The 19,010-nt window shown below is 41.9% G+C and overlaps 1 protein-coding gene across 1 annotated transcript in view; it reads left to right on the top strand.

The window, feature by feature from the left end:
* The window catches only part of LOC124711513 (SWI/SNF-related matrix-associated actin-dependent regulator of chromatin subfamily B member 1), a 123,694-nt gene that overhangs the window by 48,772 nt on the left and 55,912 nt on the right, over window positions 1-19,010 (top strand). The window contains exon 4 of the mRNA XM_047241628.1: window positions 10,067-10,201. Within this exon, the coding sequence (XP_047097584.1) occupies window positions 10,067-10,201 (135 nt within the window). The remainder of the gene's footprint in view (window positions 1-10,066; window positions 10,202-19,010) is intronic.

Here is a 19,010-nt window from a genome sequence, read left to right as displayed (position 1 = left end):
CTGAGAAAAACAAGGAAAACAGGTGGATTAAAAGGAGAAATGAAGACCTACACAAAAATACAGAAAAGATCACAGACACAATGAGGAAGAGACGGCTAAAATTTTATGGACATTTAAAAAGAATGGAAGAAACACGAATTACAAAGAAAATTTTTAATTACGTTAGTAAGCTGAAAAACACCGTAGGATGGATAGAAGCAGTAAAGAAAGACGCCAACAAAATAGGTGCTACAGAAGAAATAATACTATGAAGAAGATGCGCCAAAACCTCGACCCAAGAGAGTGTGGACAGATGAGCAGAGACGAGCAGTTGGCGAGAAAATGAAGAAGTACTGGGAAGAACGGAAGAAAAAGAAACACCATAAGTCTTAAGTTGTATGCGGTCCATAGCTGGCCAAATTCATAATTAAAAAAAAAAAAAAAAAAATCTGATTTATCAGTAACAGAAATATTTTTACTGCGAACTTACTTTATATCGTCGACCTTATGCCGCTGACCAGACACTTCCTTCACAACTGACCATATGGCTTATTTTATCCTGTGAATTAGCGTTCTATTTGCATACCACATACTCTTTGCCTTCCTAATAACATTTTTGAACACGTTACAATACTGTTTGTAATGGGCTACTGTAGCTTGATTGTGATTACTTCTGACATTTTGATATAATTCCCACTTTGTTCTACATGATATCCTTATCCCACTAGTCATCCACTTGGGCTGTCCATTACTGCTAGTACCCTGTTTAGAATGTTCTAATGGAAAGCAACTCTCAAAGAGCATGAGAAATGTGTTATGGAAAGCATTGTATTTATCATCTATATTATCGGCACTATAAACATCCTGCCACTCTTGTTCCTTGACAGGTTTTTAAAAAAGTCTCTATTGCTGTTGGATTAACTTTCCTACATAGTTTGTAATTAAATATGACATTGGTTTGTGTACAAAAGTCTTTTAGTGTTAAAATTTGTGCATTATGGTCTAAAAGGCCATTCACACTTTTACTAACAGAATGCCCATCTAGTAATGAAGAATGAATAAAAAGATTTTCTATGAGTGTGCTAAAAACAGTTTGCTTCAGATCATATGAATTTAGGAGATCTACCAACATCCTTTTTCTTGTACAATCATATACAAAACTAATATTGAAGTCACCACATATAACTACTCTCTGGTACTTCCTACAAAGTGAATCAAGAACCCTCTCTAGCTTGAGCAAAACTGCTCTGAAGTCTGACTTAGGGCACCTGTAAACAACAACAATTAGAAGTTTAGTTTCATTAAATTCAACTAACTCTTCACAACTTTCAAATATCTGTTCAGTGCAATGTCGTGATACGTCTATGGACTCAAATGGAATACTGTTCTTTACATACAGAGCCATTCCCCCACCCCACAAGGAACACCTTGAGAAACAGCCAGCTAATCTGTAGCCTGGTAAAGGAAGCCTCTGAATTATCAAATTATTTAAGTGGTGCTCTGATATACCAATAATTTCAGAGTCAACATCTATTAGCAGTTCACTAACTTTGTCTCTAATAGCTCTTATATTCTGATGAAATATGCTAATTCCTTCTCTACTTGGAAACATTACATCCTCTGAAGATGAGCCCTTAGTTTAGGGACTTCCTTTAAGCAGGTTTACCTCTCAGCTGACTTCAATCTAAGAAAAGGTGCAGCTCTAACACCAACTACTACAGGAGTTTTCCCATGAGTGACTCCACCACCACCACCACCACCCACTACACTGTCACCTATAAGCTTAGCTAGCCTCCCCTTCCCATACCTATTGAGGTGCAGGCCATGTCTAGTGAAACCTGATGTACTGACAGACCCAATTGGCACCACTGAGATTTGATCCATGCCCTCTGTCAACAGTGCCCTCCCCAGCCCCACATTAAAGCGTAGGCGCTTTAATGTGGGGCTGGGGAGGGCACTGATGACAGAGCCGCATTAAGCTGAGGCCAATCGTGACGCTGAAACAGTTGCACAAAATGCACATTAGTGCCACCAGTTTGAATAGCTATCTCGACCAAGTCACCACCGATACCATATTCCCCATCCCTATTGAGACTGTTTCCTGCTCCACCCACTATCACTGTGTGATCCTCCTTTGTAAAATTCTTACGTAACTGTCCTATGCTTTCAGTCACCTGAGCCAACCCTGCACTATGTTTCACAATGCTGATGACTGGTACTCACTCCCCAGCACTTCCTGCAACTGCTGGCACACACCTCTACTGTGGGAACTACCTAGCAGCAGAACCTTCTGTCTGCTAGACTTTGGAACTAACCTAGGCCTCCTAATTGCTGAGGACTGTTGCAAGTTCCCTACATCTACAGCTACACGAGGCTCCTCTCCACTCAACTCTGACAGTTGGTCATATCTATTGCATGTATGCAAAGTAAAACTGTCTGAATACCTCCTCTTCCTAGCTGCCTTCTTGCCAACTGCCAGTTCCCATTCCCTACCACCCTTCACCCTTCTCAATCTATCTAGTTCCTCCTTTGCGCATTGTAACTGCACGTGAAGGGCACAGATCTTACGCTCCTGCTCCTCTATCAACTTGTTTCTACTACAGATTCTACATTCCCAGGAGAGGATCTCACTAAAATGATCACTGGCTTGCCCACTGCATTCCCCCCAATGAAAATACTTTGAACAAATCCCACACCGTAATCCACTTCTCACAAACCTACGACAGAGCCCCTACTTTTCACTCATGGTAAAATTTTACAGTTGCTGAAAAAAACTATACGTCTACGTTACCAAAGTTCAGTTATACCAGAAGAACTATTTGAGAACCAACAATAATGGTCTCGAAATACTCTGCCTACTAAGAAAGCAACAAAGCAACTACTTGTATTAATACTACTACAACACAGCCAATACTAACAAAACTTCACAAAATTATTAGCTAAAACCAAAAAATTCAAACGGCCACTGTAACACTAAGCGAAGTTAAAACACTGAATGAAAATTTTACTGAAATATTTCACTAGAAACAATAATAAACGTCATATGAAAACTAAAGCACAAAATTTACTAAACGACTTCAGCACATGCGAGGCTTAGACGAACGATGCAAACACACTCACAAATAATAGACTACTCTAGTCAATAATACAGGAAGAAAGACTGAGATGAATGAAAATCCTCTAATAAGTTACTTTTAGGGCAAATATTAACACAAATAAACTTTAAAATAAGTAAATGAAGTCTAAAATTTTATAAAATGTTAATGAGCTATTTCAACAGCAGTGAAGCACTCGTGACATCACACCTTGATCCAAAGCTTTCAGAGTGTCGTGAGAAAAGTGCGAGTTGGGTTTCACATGATCGATGGTTTTGAAATCCATGCTGCTTTGCAGAGAGGTGGTCATTCTGTTCAATATACCTCATTGTGTTTGAGCTCAGACTGTGTTGTAAGATTCTACAACAAATTGATGTCAAGGATATTGAACGGTAGTTTTGTGGAACACTTCTGTTACCCTTCTTGTTGACAGGTGTGACCTATGCTTTTTTCCAAGAGCTGGACATGGTTTTTTGTTTGAGGGATCCGTTGTAGATTCTAGTTAGATTGCGGTTGCCGCATTGACTACTTTGGTTAGGTCAGATTCCTATTTTGGTGTGAAATGAAGGGTGCTTGGGAAATTTTGTTGGATTGTGCTAATTTTAAAATGTCCTCCAAAGCAGGGTCTTCAAATTCTAGAGCTTTCTGGCACATTATCTTATTCAGAGTTCCTAGATAATAGCATCCCAAATCATCACTTCGCCATACAATTCCTTATGTACAGTAGTCACAAAACAGCATTTTGTATTGAGTCCCCACAGATCAGCTGCCCATGCACGATTAATTGGTTCGGGTGTTTGACACTGATAAAACTCCATACGGGATGCAACCACATGGTAATGGTGGCAAAAGTAGAAGTAGATAACAAGGCATACCTTTAATCAAAGTTCAGGTGTACCAGTTCTGTGAGAGGGGCCAGTTTGAATGAAAGCCACTGTTTACTAGGCGTGATTCACAACAGGAAAAGGGATTTGACCAAGACTGAATTGATTACCTGGAATGCAGCAAAATACTGTCGGAAATTCTTGTATGCCTCCCACTCGTCTGCTGACTTGTCATACAACTGCCAGGAGAGTAGCACGAACAACAAGGCCTCCTGACATGTCTGTCCATCTAACTGCTGTTGCAGTGGAGCATGACTTCCATCAATATACGTGTTGAGGTAGCCTGGAACGCAGGGTCTGTGGTGGCAAAACGAATGTGGAAAATGCCCATGAACACAGTCAGTTATGTTGTAACATGAAAACACACTATCACTTCTAGAACAAGTACATTTTCTTATCACAAGTATCAGGGTTAACAATGTTTGGGGTGGCACGTGGCAAGCAGTTACTACAGTTCAATGATGAAGTGAATTGCGCATGGAGTCACAGCAGAATGAGGGTGACTGGCAGGTGGTGATGGTGTTCATAGTCGCTTGTGGCAGATGATGCTGCCTGTGCAGCCTAGGTGGTGGTGGTGGTACTGACATTCTCTTTCAGTGGCATTAAAATTTCAGATCCCACATTTGTTCCATGCTCTGCATTTTCTCCCACTCTGGGTCCATATTCGCTTTGGAATAAGTGCTTATGTTGTCTCTCTGCCCTTCTTTTTCACCGGGGAGTCACCAAGAGATACTAAACTGTCATTTAATGCAACTAAAACAATATTTGGTTCTACAGATGTGTCTGACTCGCCTGAGGAGCTACACAGGCTTGTTACTCCCATGTGTTTCAATGTATTTAAGCCACAGAGCTTGTTTCTGTATTAATATTTTCCCACATCTATCGCACATGTTGTGTTCTGTCATTATATCTTATCAACCATCCACATTTGCCTTTTACACAGACTTTTCTCATATTTCCATCTTTCCTGAAGGCATCGCAGTAATACACAATCCTCTCAATCCGTCTTCATAGTAGACTTGCGCAGTAATGACACACAAGACCTTTTGTTACAACTTCCTGTGTGCATGTAGCATTCAGCTGCCATCCAAGCTTTAATAGCAAATACTTCATTTTCTGTTTCGTCACATACTGTCAGGTAACAAAACTTAATATCATTTGTGTAGCTTTACTTGGTGTATGTAAGAATATTTTGTTTGACATATTCATTTTCGAGCTTACCTCTGGTAGTTCACTATAAGAATGCTTGCTATAGGCTAGTTCATCTTGCTACCAACTGTCCATTACTCTCACACCACCTTTTTAACAGTTATGATGTTTTTCAGTACTTCACATCATATGTTGCAATCAGCACACAATTTCTATTGCTTAATTGCATCACATAATCGTGTATATTAATTTATGTCATCTAATCCAAGTTTCATCGTAACTTTATTTTTTACTCTGTTGCATTTTGTAACATGAAGAAGCAAATTTCTTTATCAGTCTTGAAGACAACATGTTTTGAGATATTCAAGTTCAAGACCAAGGCCATTTGAAAGGTTGTTCTGAGAATTTCCCAAAATTACGTGTTTCACAGTTTTATATATGGAGGAGTTACAGGCATATTTACTGAATTTTCTGCACATTTCCAGAACTTCAGGCTGCCATTACTTGAAGTGTATGTGTACTACAACTCTAAAATTGGCAATTTTTTTTTTGATCTTGCCTCAGTAATTAAAAATGGAACCCTTATAAAATCACTTTGTTGTCCATCTGCCTGTCTGTCCAACTGTTAAAACACACTCTTTCTCAGGAATGAGTAGCCATGTCAGGTTGATGTTATTGTTGCAAATGAAGGTCTATGGTCCCTCTGAGGTGTTAAAAATTAAAAGCTTCTACATCAATGAACTCAAAAGATGTGGCCATTTATGTCACATAAATACTTCAAAACTCACTCATCAAAACCTACAGGGTACTACCGATTGACGTAGAATCTTGAAATTTGGTGTGAAGAAATGTTTAAAATTGTGAGTTTATAATTACATCAAGTCATTTGTTTTCTCTCCATGTGTTATCTGTATATAATCTGTTCGTCTATTAAGGCTCTTTGTTTCCTCAACAACAGGTAAGCATATCAAGGTGAAATTTATGTCTCATACTGTGGTCTATAGTACCTTGGGAGTGTAATAAACATAAGCTTCTACGTCAGTGCAATCAAAGGATATGGTCATATATGTCACATTTTGATGCTTGTAAACTCCCTCATCAAAACATATAGGGTACTTCCAACTGACATAAAATCATGAAATTTAACAAGAAGAAAGGCTTCACCCTCCAAGTAAAAGAAAACATCCAAAAAGTGTTACTTTGTAATTATATCAAACGAAGAAAAAAAGAATTCTTTTGCATGTATAATCCAACTGTCTGTCTATCGAACTGTTAAGACACCCCCCCCCCCCCCCCCCCCCCCCCCCCCCAAACTGGTGAATACACTGAGAAACAGGTATAGGCATGCATATTCAAATACAAAGATATGGTCGGCAACGCCTATATAAGACAACATGTGCCTGGCGCGGTTGTTAAATCGGTTACTGCTGCTACAATGGATGGCAAATTATCAAGATTTAAGTGAGTTTGAATGTGGTGATATAGTCTGCACACTTGCGATGGGACACATCATCTCTGAGGTAGCAATGAAGTGGGGATGTTCCTGTACGACAATTTCACGACTGTAACGTGAATATCGGGAATCCGGTAGAACATCATACCTCTGATATCACTGCGGCCGGAAAAAGATCCTACAAGAAAGGGACCAGTGATGACTGAAGAGAACCATTCAGCATGACAGAAATGCAACCATTCTGCAGATTGCTGTGGATTTCAATACTGGGTCATCAAGTGTCAGCATGCGAAGCGAACCATTCAGCGAAACATCATCGATAAGGCTTTCAGAACCGAAGGTCCACTCATGTGCCTTTGATGACTGCACAACACAAAGCCTTATGTTTCGCCTGGGTCTGTCAACACCAACATTGGACTGTTGACGACTGGAAACATGTTGCCTGGTTGGACGAGTCTTGTTTCAAATTGTATCGAAGGGGTGGACATACATGATTATGAAGACAACCTCATGAATCCATGGACCCTGCATGTCAGCAGGGGCTGTTACTGCTGGTGGAGGCTCTGTAATGGTGTGCGGTTGGAGTGATATGGGACCCCTGTTAGGTCTAGAAATACTCTGACAGGTGACATGTACGTAAGCAACCTGTCTGATCAACTGCATCCATTCATGTACATTGTGCGTTCTGACAGACTTTGGCAATTCTAGCAGGACAAAGCGACACCTCACACGTCCAGAATTGCTACAGAGTGCTGCAGGAACACTCTTGTGAATTTAAAAACTTCCACTGGCCACCACACTCCCCAGACATGAACCTTTTTGAGCATATCTGGGATGCCTTGCAATGTGCTGTTCAGAAGAGATCTTCATGCCCTCATACTCTTATGAATTTATGGACAGCCCTTCAGTTTCCTCCAGCGCTACTGCAGACATTAGTCGACTCCATGTCACACCGTGCTGCAGCACTTCTGCATGCTCACGGACACCCTACATGATATTGGGCAAGTGTACCAATTTCTTTGGCTCTTCAGTGTATATCAAGTTGAATTGATGTCGCACACTAAGGTCTTTGGTCCCTTGGTAGTTTAAGAATATTAAGCTTCTAAGATAGTGCGATCAAAAGATATGCCCATTTATGTCACATATTTTGCCCTTTTCTCACATGAAATCGTGCAGACCATGGATGAAGAACAATAGGTGGATTCCATATTCCTAGATTTCTGTAAAGCGTTTGACACAGTGCCATACTGTCATCTATTAACAAAGGTACAAGCATACAGAATAGGTTCCTAGGTATGTAAGTGGCTCGAAGAATTCTTCAATAACAAAACCCAGTATATTGTCCTTGACAGTGAGTGTTCATCAGGGACAAGGATATCATCAGAGCTCCCCAGGGAAATGTGATAAGACTGTTCCTGTTTTCTATATGCGATCTGGCAGAAAGTGTGAGCAGCAGTCTGCAGCTATTTGCTGATGATGCTGTGGTGTATAGGAGGAAGATGTCGTCACTGAGTGACTGCAGAGGAGTTACGAGGTGACTTAGACAAAATTTCTAGTTAGTGCCACGAATGGCAGCTTGCTCTAAATGTAGAAAAACAAAAGTTAATTTAGATGAGTAGGAAAAACAAACCCATATATTAGAGTATAGCATTAGTAGTGTGCTGCTTGGCATAGTCATGGCGATTAAATATCTAGACAAAATGTTGCAAAGCAATACAAAATGAAATGAGCATCTAAGGATTGTTGTATTGAAAATTAATCCGGTTGACTTCGATTGATTGGTAGAGTTTTAGGAAAGTGTGGTCCATCTGTAAACGAGACCTCATTTAGGACACTAGTGCGACCCATTATTGAGTACTGTTCCAGTGTTTGGGATCCGCACCAGGTCAGATTAAAGGAAGACATTTAAGCAATTCACAGACGGGTTGCTAGATTTCATACCAGTCAAGTTCGAACAACACGCAAATATTATGGAGACATTTCAGAAACTCAAATGGGAATCACTGTAGGGTAGGCAACGTTCTTTTTGAGGAGCACTATTGAGAAAATATAGAGAACCGGCATTTGTTGTTGATTGCAGAATAATTCTACTGCTGCCAGTACACATTCCGCGTAAGGACCATTAAAATTGGATTGTACAGAGGCATGTAGACAGTCATTTCCCCCTTGCTCTATTTGCGAGTGGAACAGGAAAGGAAATGAGTAGTAGGGGTACAGGTACCCTCCACCATGCACTATACAGTGCTTACAATGTAAGTAAGTAGATGTAGATATTCTGATACTTAGAAACTCACACATCAAAACATATAAGGCACTTCCTGATGGCTTGGAATTATGAAATTTGACAAAAAGCAAGGTTCACAGTACAACTAAGGGAAAAACCTGAAAATTGTTAACTTGTAATTACAGCTTTTTTTTTTTTTTTATTTATTAAATGACTGTCTGTCTGTCCGTCTGTCTTCTGTGTGTTAAGTCCTTTTCTGTCAGGAGTGGGTAGACCTACCAAAGTCAAAGCACTCAAAAGATATGGTCATTTATGTCACTTATTTTAATACTCACAAAGTCACTCATCAAAACCTATAAGATACTTTACGGACTTGGAACCGTGACATTTTTGGTAGTGAGAAAGGCTTCCATTGCAAGTAAAGATTGCTGCTGTTGTTGTGGTGGTGGTCTTCAGTCCGAAGACTGGTTTGATGCAACTCTCCTTGCTACTCTCCTGTGCAAGCCTCTTTATTGTTAATTTGTAATTACATCAGACGAAAAAAAAAGTAATTTGACTCCCAACTTCTAACTTTTAATTAAAACATTCTTGAAAGTCGTTTAATTCACAGGTTGTCAAAACAGGCCAGAAATCATAGAGGTTTCTTGACTGTCTATATACATAGTTATGTTAGTGCAGAATCTTCAGTGTGAGAGTCCTACTTGCACATGACCAATTTTTTGGGTAATGTTGTGACTTGATGCATATTCACTTCCTACATGTGTTTAGGCAGAAACCTGAGTGCATAGCTTTTGAAACATACTTTGCTGTTTTTTACGTATTTGTCATGGTTTTCGAGGATGTGGTTAGGCAGGAGCCTAATGGTGCAGCTTAAATTGATGTTGGTAAAACAAGCAGGAATCGTATTTACAGTCTTGCTTGTCAGAAACGCTTTGCTGTTTTTTTACGAACAAGTCACGATTTTCGAGACAGGAAATATTTACTTGTGTTTCAGTTTGTGTGGTATACTCGTATAATAATTTATACTTAAGATTTGATGATCTGCAAAATTTAATCTTCCTCTTAAACACTGACTTGCAAGTACTGTTTGTGCAGTTACAGTAGCCATCAAACTCGTACATATCTTCATTACCATCTGTAGACAGTAAATGAAATGTCAAGCAAGAGACTTAGTAGCGAGATTGTTTCCAAATTCTTATGTTTTTCTGGAGCACTCTGTAACAACTAGTAAATGTAGCAGTTTTAATTCGTAATAATTTTTTTAATATCTATATCAATGTAGGGAAGGAAAGACTAAGAAGAGCATGCCATGGGTACCTTCCTTACCCAACAGTTCACATCTAGATGCAGTGCCTCAAGCAACACCAATTAACAGGAATCGTGTAAACAACAAAAAAGTCCGAACATTTCCACTTTGGTAAGTATGATCACAATTTTGTAATTTAAGACTAGTTTTGTGTAGAATAAATTCTTGAATTTCCTGTGATGATGATTGGGATCCAGTGTACAATGCCAAGATGAAAGCTTTTAAATTTATTGTTCTTTGTGATGAAGTTTATGTAGTTACAAGTAATGCGTTCAGAGGTGTGAGTGTATCAATATGTTGTTAGACATATTTTATTTATTATTGCTTTAGCATTAATCATAATTTTTTGTAAAAATCTTGTGGTTTTTATTGTTGAAAATTGCAGTCAATTTGAATTTCCTTCTCCAATGTTCATTATTTTAGGTGGACATATGTGATGCGTTTACCCATTGTTACCTAATTGGGTTAAACCTAAATATTTCCACTTTGGAACTTCTTTAAATGGTCATTGTGTTAAGAACAATATTGCTATGATTTGTAAACTGTAGTATATGTCTTAAGTGAAGTAGCAAAAAATGTAAATTAAACACATTGCTTCAGAATAAAACTATAAGCATTCACCCTTTTTTGGAACAGAAGCATTTAGGCACTTGATTATTATATACCTATGTAATTTGGGATTTTCGCAGTATATGTAGACTGATTCTTCTGAAAACTTGGATTGAAAGAATCTGAGGACTTGGGAAAGGTTTTATGTATATTTTTATTTTGAAGTTTGTGTGAGGATTAGTTATTTCATCAGCATTAACATTAAGGAAAGCCTCGGTATGTTAAATGCAGTGGTGTTCATGTGTAACTGCAGGTACAGGGATCTAGTATAAAAGCTTGGGTTCTATCAAGCTAAGTGTTATCATAAACATGAGTCCATTTTTATGCATAAAATTTATTCTTCGTTAAAGTTTTGTTATTGTGAACTTTAGCAGGTAATAAAGGGGGGGGGGGGGGGGGGAGCCCTCACAAAGGAGCTGGATTTTTATAAACTTTTAGTAGGTAGTATGTACTGTAAAATTTTCTACATTTTTAGTGGCTATACATCATTTTGTGCTACAATAGATATTTATTAAGTCCAAAAGCTTCAAAGAAAGTGAAAATTTCTAAAATCTTCCAAAAGCTAAAAAAAATTATTGCACCTTTTAGCATTAGATAATAATTTTACATCCTTTTTTAAAAGCATAATGGTATGTGTCTTTAACACTCAGCGTTTATTATTCTCAAGAATCCCCTTATCAATGGAATGTTAATTTTCACTGGTGTTGGAGAGCTGGTCTGATGTACCGGTTTGTTTGGTAGACCCAAAGTGGTTGGTACCCTCCACTCCCCCACTCGACATTGAACTTCGCTGAACAGTTTACTGTACAGTGTATGCAATGGATAAATTTGCAGAAGTGTTTTCTTTTGAAAATTTCACTTATTTCTCTCTCTCTACCGACTACCAGAATATTGTATGAGACTATTTGAAACAGCACTCCCATCTCTGTAATTAAGGCGATGGAGAGTGAGACTATTTGAAATTGCCTAGTTTGCAGTTTTCCATGATAACTGTGGTCAGTGTAATATTAAACTACCTCATACAGTATAATTTATGTCAAAACTACATAAAAAATCATAGAAATATATATTTTAAAAATATTTCAGATTAATATATGTCGATAAAATAAGACTTCAGCAGCTGATGCTAAATGATTGTATCATTAAAATGTATTTGATATATAATTCTAGATTGTAGAGATCAGTTTTTTGCTTCTTGATTAAAATACAACTAAATGAAAAAATGAGCAGTTGAAGGGTTGGTTGAAGTTTCATAACGTGAATTAACTTCATGTTTGTCTATAGCTGATATACTCTACCACTTGTAATTACTTTATCTATGTTTGCAGACATTCTTTTGCTACTTATGTCTGGTGTCTGTATATCAAAATGGATACACTTTTCTCCTGATGTGTACATTCACATCCTATGTTAAGTTACTCTATACCCTCAGGCCACATCCTATGCAAGTGACAAGACAGTGCACGACAGCTTCAGATGACAAAACACAACTGCAGGTATATGTACGGAAAGTGTCCTGAGGGAGTGACGTCCATGGTGCTGCCTGTCCTCTGCTACAACTTTTGACATTTGATTTCAAATGAAAGCAATTTGATTCTTCCACATCTTACAGCTTGATATCTTCATGCACTGAAGGACTGAATTTATTTTCATTATTTGTCATAGTCACTGTGGTGCACAAAATTAAATGACTACACAATATTTTTAAGAGTTTGCAAAGGTAAAATCACATTGTGTAGACTTGGCTTGTAGTTCAATGTAGGCCATACATTATTGTATTTAAAGTTGAGAGCGGGAATGATATCTCTTTCTTGTTCACTAGATATCGGTTGTTACATCCACAGATGGGATCCGAATCCTTTACTGCACATAGGGGATCAAGTGATTGCAAAAATCATCATATTTCATTCACTGTTCAAGATGTCAAAATGATGCTTTTTGGAAATGACAGCCTGCAAAAAGGATATTTTATTGTATGATTAACAGTTGTTGCATTTTTTGTCAAATATTTGAGTGGAGTGAAAACATGATTCCCTATAAATTACCCAATGAGTTTTTGTTCGAATTTTCATAGCAAAACAGCAAGAAATGGACAAAAGGGGTATCAAAGTGACCAATGTGAGTTCTAGTTTTGAAAGAAAATATTAAATGCTGGAAAGTAATCAGGGTAATTAAGATAGACTTTTTTGTGGCGGCATTCGTAGCGACAAACAATTCGCTGTAGAAATGGCTTACGAAGTCACCGCCACACTTTTAATAGCGGGCCGACCGGTCCGCTGGAACAGTGAACAGAAAGATGAAAACCCAAACACTCTGATTAAATAAAAGTCGGTACTTATCTTTATTACAGAAACACAGTAGTGAACTCCGTGTCTACAGAGATCTGTCTAGTTCGAGTCGGAGCGGCTAGGTCAGCGTCGGCTGACGACAAACAACAACTCTGCTGCGATGAACACACAACTGACTAGCAAGTACACAATTCGGTGGCGAGTATACAACTGAGCGGCGAATACAGAACTGTCCTAGCGCTCGCAACTCCAGCGCTTAAGAAGCCAGAAGCCAGCGGTGGCGCGCGCAGACTTGCGGCGATTTCCTGTCTCGCTGGCGCTGCTTATGCGGACGGCGTCCGGACTTTGATGCTGCCAACCTTTTGGCAGCGGGCTCGGGTGGCATTACTGGCTAGGATATAACACTCCTCCCCCCCAAATCGCCGCACCGTCGTTGAATAATGACGTGGCGAGCGTCGACGGCGGGGGAGGGGTCCGGCCGCGGGCGTAGCAGAAGAGACCGGGGCGGAGACTGTTGTCGGTGGCAGTCCCCGGTCCGCATCCCAGCATTGGCTGCGCGGGGCCTCGGGAAACACCGACTGAATACCGAGGTCAGGGTGCACGCCTGTGACCACGGGCGCAGCTTCTGGTACTGGACGCGACGGGGCGTCGGGACCCACGAAGAGAGGCAGCGTCTCCTGAACGCTGCGGCGACGGCTGCTGAGTGGGCGCCGGACAAGGCGCTGCGGTGTCAGACTCCTTGGGGGTGCCTAAGGAAAGCGGCTGCAGGACAGGCTGCACAGCCACCGCTTGGGAAGGCGGCCCGGCTGAGGGGTCGACGTCCATCAGCTCCGAAGGCGGTGGCGCCTGAAGAGGGACCGCAGGCGCTGGAGCGACCACCTGGGGCGCTCCCGGATGAAGCTGCGCGGGAGGCATCAACGGGACGGGCTGTCGGCGTGGTAGCGGCGACGGCTGCTGCTGCTGCCCTGGGGGCGGCAGCGAAGTCGGAAGGCGCGGCTGGAACCCGCCGCGGACCAAATCTGTGGACAAAGAACGAGCGGCAGAATCCGCGCGGCCAGCGCGGCGCAACTGGTTCTGATGCCTCCTGTGCACCCCAGTAGCACCTTGAACAGTATAAAAACCGCGACCCTGGACACTTATCACGGTACCACGTTTCCAACGACGGCGACCGTGATAAACTCTGAAAAAAAACGGCGTCGTTGTGCTGAAAACGCGTGCGATGCGCAGAAGCGGCGGGTCGATCCGGGGGGTGCAACAACCGTAGTAGGGTGCGATGACGACGGCCGTGGAGAAGCTCCGCAGGCGAAGGGCCGTCGCGTGGCGTGGTCCGGTACGACGACAGGAACGTGATGAGGGCCTGCTGACGAGAGTGCGTAGCACGAAGGCGGTCCATATGATCCTTGAATGTGCGTACAAAACGTTCCGCTGCACCATTCGATTGAGGGTGGAACGGCGGAGTAAGAACATGGCGAATGCCATTGGCAGAACAAAAACTTTCAAATTCAGCAGAGGTAAATTGTGGACCATTGTCAGACACTAAAACTTCTGGAAGACCCTCAATACAAAAAATTGCAGTCATCGCCTGTATAGTTTGTGCAGACGTTGTAGACTGCATGGGCACAACAAACGGAAAATTACTAAATGCATCTATCACGGTGAGCCAACGAGAATTCCAATATGGACCAGCGAAATCAATATGTACTCGCTGCCAGGGACCGGCAGGGCGTGCCCACTCAAAATAGCGTTGAGGCGGAGCAGCTTGGTGTTCGGCACATGTCGAACAATCTGCGTAATCTGCTTATCAATGCCGATCCATGTACAATGACGGCGGGCAAGCTGCTTGGTGCGGACCACTCCCCGATGACCTTGATGCAACAAGTCGAGGACCTTGGATTGGAGCACTTGGGGAACCACTACACGAAGCTGGTCATTCTCGGTGCGTAACAGCAAAACTCCGTGCGAAACAGACAACAGATGACGTTGCGGATAATAGCGACGAACCACAGGATCCGATATGTCCTTTGCCTTGGACGGCCAACCACGTTGAACAAAACGTAATAGTAAACTCAGATGAGGATCCATAGCTGTCTCACGTGCCACCTGACGATAATCAATCGGAAAATCCCGGAGGGATTGATGCTCATTGGCGTCAATCTGATGGCAAGAGTCGTCAGAGGAATCGAAGACATCATCCGCAGCAATCGGCAATCTAGAAAGCGCGTCAGCGTTTGCATGCTGAGCTGTAGGGCGATACAGTATCTCATACTGGTATTGTGATAACAAAAGAGCCCAACGTTGTAGTCTCTGAGCTGTCCGCTGAGGAACTGGTTTAAACGGATGAAACAGTGATGTCAGGGGCTTGTGATCTGTTACTAAATAGAATGGTCTACCATAGAGGTAGTGATGGAATTTTGTGACACCGAACACAATAGCCAACGCTTCCTTGTCCAATTGGCTATAATTGCACTGAGCTTTGTTTAGCAATTTAGATGCGAACGCAACAGGACGTTCGGTGTTACCGACTCGGTGAGACAACTCAGCACCGAGGCCGAAAGAAGAGGCATCACAAGCTAACACCAGAGGCTTGTTAGGGTCGTAATGGACCAGACAACGATCATTCAATAAAGCCTCTTTAAGCTGCTGAAAGGCTGATTGGCAATCAGCTGACCACACAAACGGAACATTCTTACGGCGGAGACGATGCAACGGTGCAGCAATCTGTGATGCATTAGGTATAAACCTAATATAATATGTCAATTTGCCAAGAACTGCTTGCAATTCATGCAGATTGCGAGGGGCGGGTAAATCACGAATAGCTGCTAAATGTGACTGGGAGGGATGAATGCCTTGAGCATTAATAACATGTCCCAGATACTCCATCTCTGTAAGGAAAAATGAACATTTATCGACGTTGCAACGTAGGCCTGCCTGAGACAACACTTTAAACAAACACTCCAAATTACGGAAATGTTCAGCAGGCGTCCGACCGGACACAACAATATCGTCTAAATAGTTGCAACACAGCTGGAGCTGACGCACAACCAAAAGGCAAACGCAGAAAACGGAACAACCCCAACGACGTGTTTATGACAAAATACTGTTGTGATTGCTCGTCGAGGGGCAATTGCAAATATGCTTCACGGAGATCAATTTTGGAAAAGAAACGAGCTTCCCCTAACTTATCCATCAGCTCGTCCGGTCTAGGCAAAGGAAAAGAATCAATGACAGTCTGAGGATTAACTGTCGACTTAAAATCAGCACACAAACGTAACTTGCCGGACGGTTTCTTTATAATAACTAAGGGAGAAGCCCACTGGCTCGCTGAAACGGGTTGAATAACACCGTTGTTTTGCCAATGACGAAGTTCATCTTCTACAGGTGCCCGGAGGGCATGAGGCACTGGACGAGCACGACAAAATCGAGGCTGAGCATTATCTTTTAACGTAATATGAGCGGCAAATTTCGCAGCACAACCTAGTTCGTCTTTAAATATGTCACTGTATCGTTTACACAAATCGGTTATGCTGTCTTGAGGAACAACAACAGAATTAATTTGCAACACATTGTCTTGGATAGACAGGCCAAACAAGTCAAAACAGTCTAATCCGAAAATGTTTACACTGTCTGTAGCGCGGAGCACTGTGAATGAAACTGTTTTTGTATTGCCACGGAATGTGGCTGGCACGCTACATACACCTAACACAGGAATTTGTTCTCCACTATAAGTAGCCAAAGAATGTTTTGCCGCTGAAAGTTTAGGGCGGTCGATAGCCGCATACGTAGCACTATTTATGAGAGTCACAGACGCACCAGTGTCTAATTGAAAATTGGAGGTCTTATCCTGGATGCGTAGCTTCACAAATAGTTTATTACACTGTCTCTGGATCGGTGCAGTGGAGGCGGAAGACACAAAATCAGCGTGTTTAGCGCGCGTTCGCTGCTTACGACAACTCGTGGGTTGGGCGGGTGGAACAACAACTCCCGCTTCACTTGCAGTCTGTACATTACTTTGTACAGCGTTTGAATTACGCTTGGGTCGCATAGCAGAGGGCTGGGTGGGTGGCTTATTGCGAACAAGTTTATTACCCACACGAACCGTGGAAGAGTCTTTAAACGCGACCTTCTGGGCGGGCTGGCTTTGAAGAACATGAATATCCACTGGCTGGGCAGCACTAGAATTGTTCTTGCGTTTACGCAAACAAACAGTCTGGATGTGTCCTTTCCGTTGACAAAAGTGACAAACCGCGTTTCTTAACGGGCAACGTTCACGAGGATGAGCAAGAACACACTTAGGGCAAGACTTAACTCTATCATTTTGCACACGCGGCTGACGAATGTGTTTAACATGACGCGGCCGGCTAGTGTTTACAGTCTGACTCTGCCGGTGGGGCCGCGGGCGTGACATAACTTGCTTAGCACAGGCAATTTGAGAAATACATGGCTGATCTAACTCACACTCAGCATAGTCAAAAGTATCTTGGGCTTCAATGATGTTCATCACAGTCTCTAATGACGGGTCAGGCAACTTTAAGGTAGCAGCACGAATACGAGAATCTGCAATGTTTTGAGTAATAGCGTCTCGTAGCATGTCATCACTGTAGGAAGCTCCACACACACAATTAAATCGGCACTGCCGGGTGAGGCCCCGTAAATCTGTTAACCACTGTTTATTAGATTGATGTGGCAGTTTCTTTAATCTGAAGAACTTGAATCTGGCTGCTGCCACATGAACTCGCGACTCTTCAAGCTTGTTAACAACAACGTCATAGTCTAAAGCTTCTGGCTGGGATTCCGGGAACAACTTACAAAGTAGTCGATAGATTTCCACGCCTGCAGTGGAAATTAAATAAAGCTGCCGCTCAGTACCTGTGATTTTGTAGACTGTCATGTGCACCTGCAACTGCGCGAAATATTCTCGCCATTCTTCTCTTGATGCATCAAAAGCGCGGAAAGGTGGTTCTGCCTGTGCTTGTTCCTTTTGTGTTGGAGGATTAGCCGCTTGTTTGGCGATTGCTTCCACCAGACTTTGTATTTGCTGACTCTGTAACAAGATCAACTGTTGTAAGTCGGCAGACATAGTGAACACAAATTAAACCAGCCCCCAAAATTTTATCGCTATAATTAGCATAACCAGAAACAAGTTGAACCAGCCCTGCACACGAGTTCGGAAGCCCTCGTCGCCAGTTTTGTGGCGGCGTTCGTAGCGACAAACAATTCGCTGTAGAAACAGCTTACGAAGTCACCGCCACACTTTTAATAGCGGGCCGACCGGTCCGCTGGAACAGTGAACAGAAAGATGAAAACCCAAACACTCTGATTAAATAAAAGTCGGTACTTATCTTTATTAACGAAGATACAGAAACACAGTAGTGAACTCCGTGTCTACAGAAATCTGTCTAGTTCGAGTCGGAGCGGCTAGGTCAGCGTCGGCTGACGACAAACAACAACTCTGCTGCGATGAACACACAACTGACTAGCAAGTACACAATTCGGTGGCGAGTATACAACTGAGCGGCGAATACAGAACTGTCCTAGCGCTCGCAACTCCAGCGCTTAAGAAGCCAGAAGCCAGCGGTGGCGCGCGCAGACTTGCGGCGATTTCCTGTCTCGCTGGTGCTGCTTATGCGGATGGCGTTCGGACTTTGATGCTGCCAACCTTTTGGCAGCGGGCTCGGGTGGCATTACTGGCTAGGATATAACAGACTTAATTACTGATTTGAGGAAAAATTGAAATATTTTACAAACTGTTGCCGCTAGGTAAGTAAATCAAATGAACTGTTAAAAAGTTCATCTGTTCAAGGCCTCGCTGTCTTGCATATAAAAAAAAGATGCCTTGGTGTGATATTTCACTGCGAAAAGGCTTCCTCTGAATCAAGTACTAAATTTAGGAATTTCAGGAACTGATGATGTTAGGAAGGCAAGTGAGGTGTCAATAAGGTCATGCTTTCTGAATTAATCTTGAAAATAAAATAAAAAAATGAAAGAAATATGTGAAACATTTTGTGGAATGATTTGTCTAAAAG

Source organism: Schistocerca piceifrons, chromosome 8 (genome assembly GCF_021461385.2).
Source record: "Schistocerca piceifrons isolate TAMUIC-IGC-003096 chromosome 8, iqSchPice1.1, whole genome shotgun sequence".
NCBI classification, from domain to species: Eukaryota; Metazoa; Arthropoda; class Insecta; order Orthoptera; family Acrididae; genus Schistocerca; species Schistocerca piceifrons.
The sequence above is the reverse complement of the archived record's forward strand: the minus strand, read 5'-3'. Positions and strand labels throughout refer to the sequence as shown.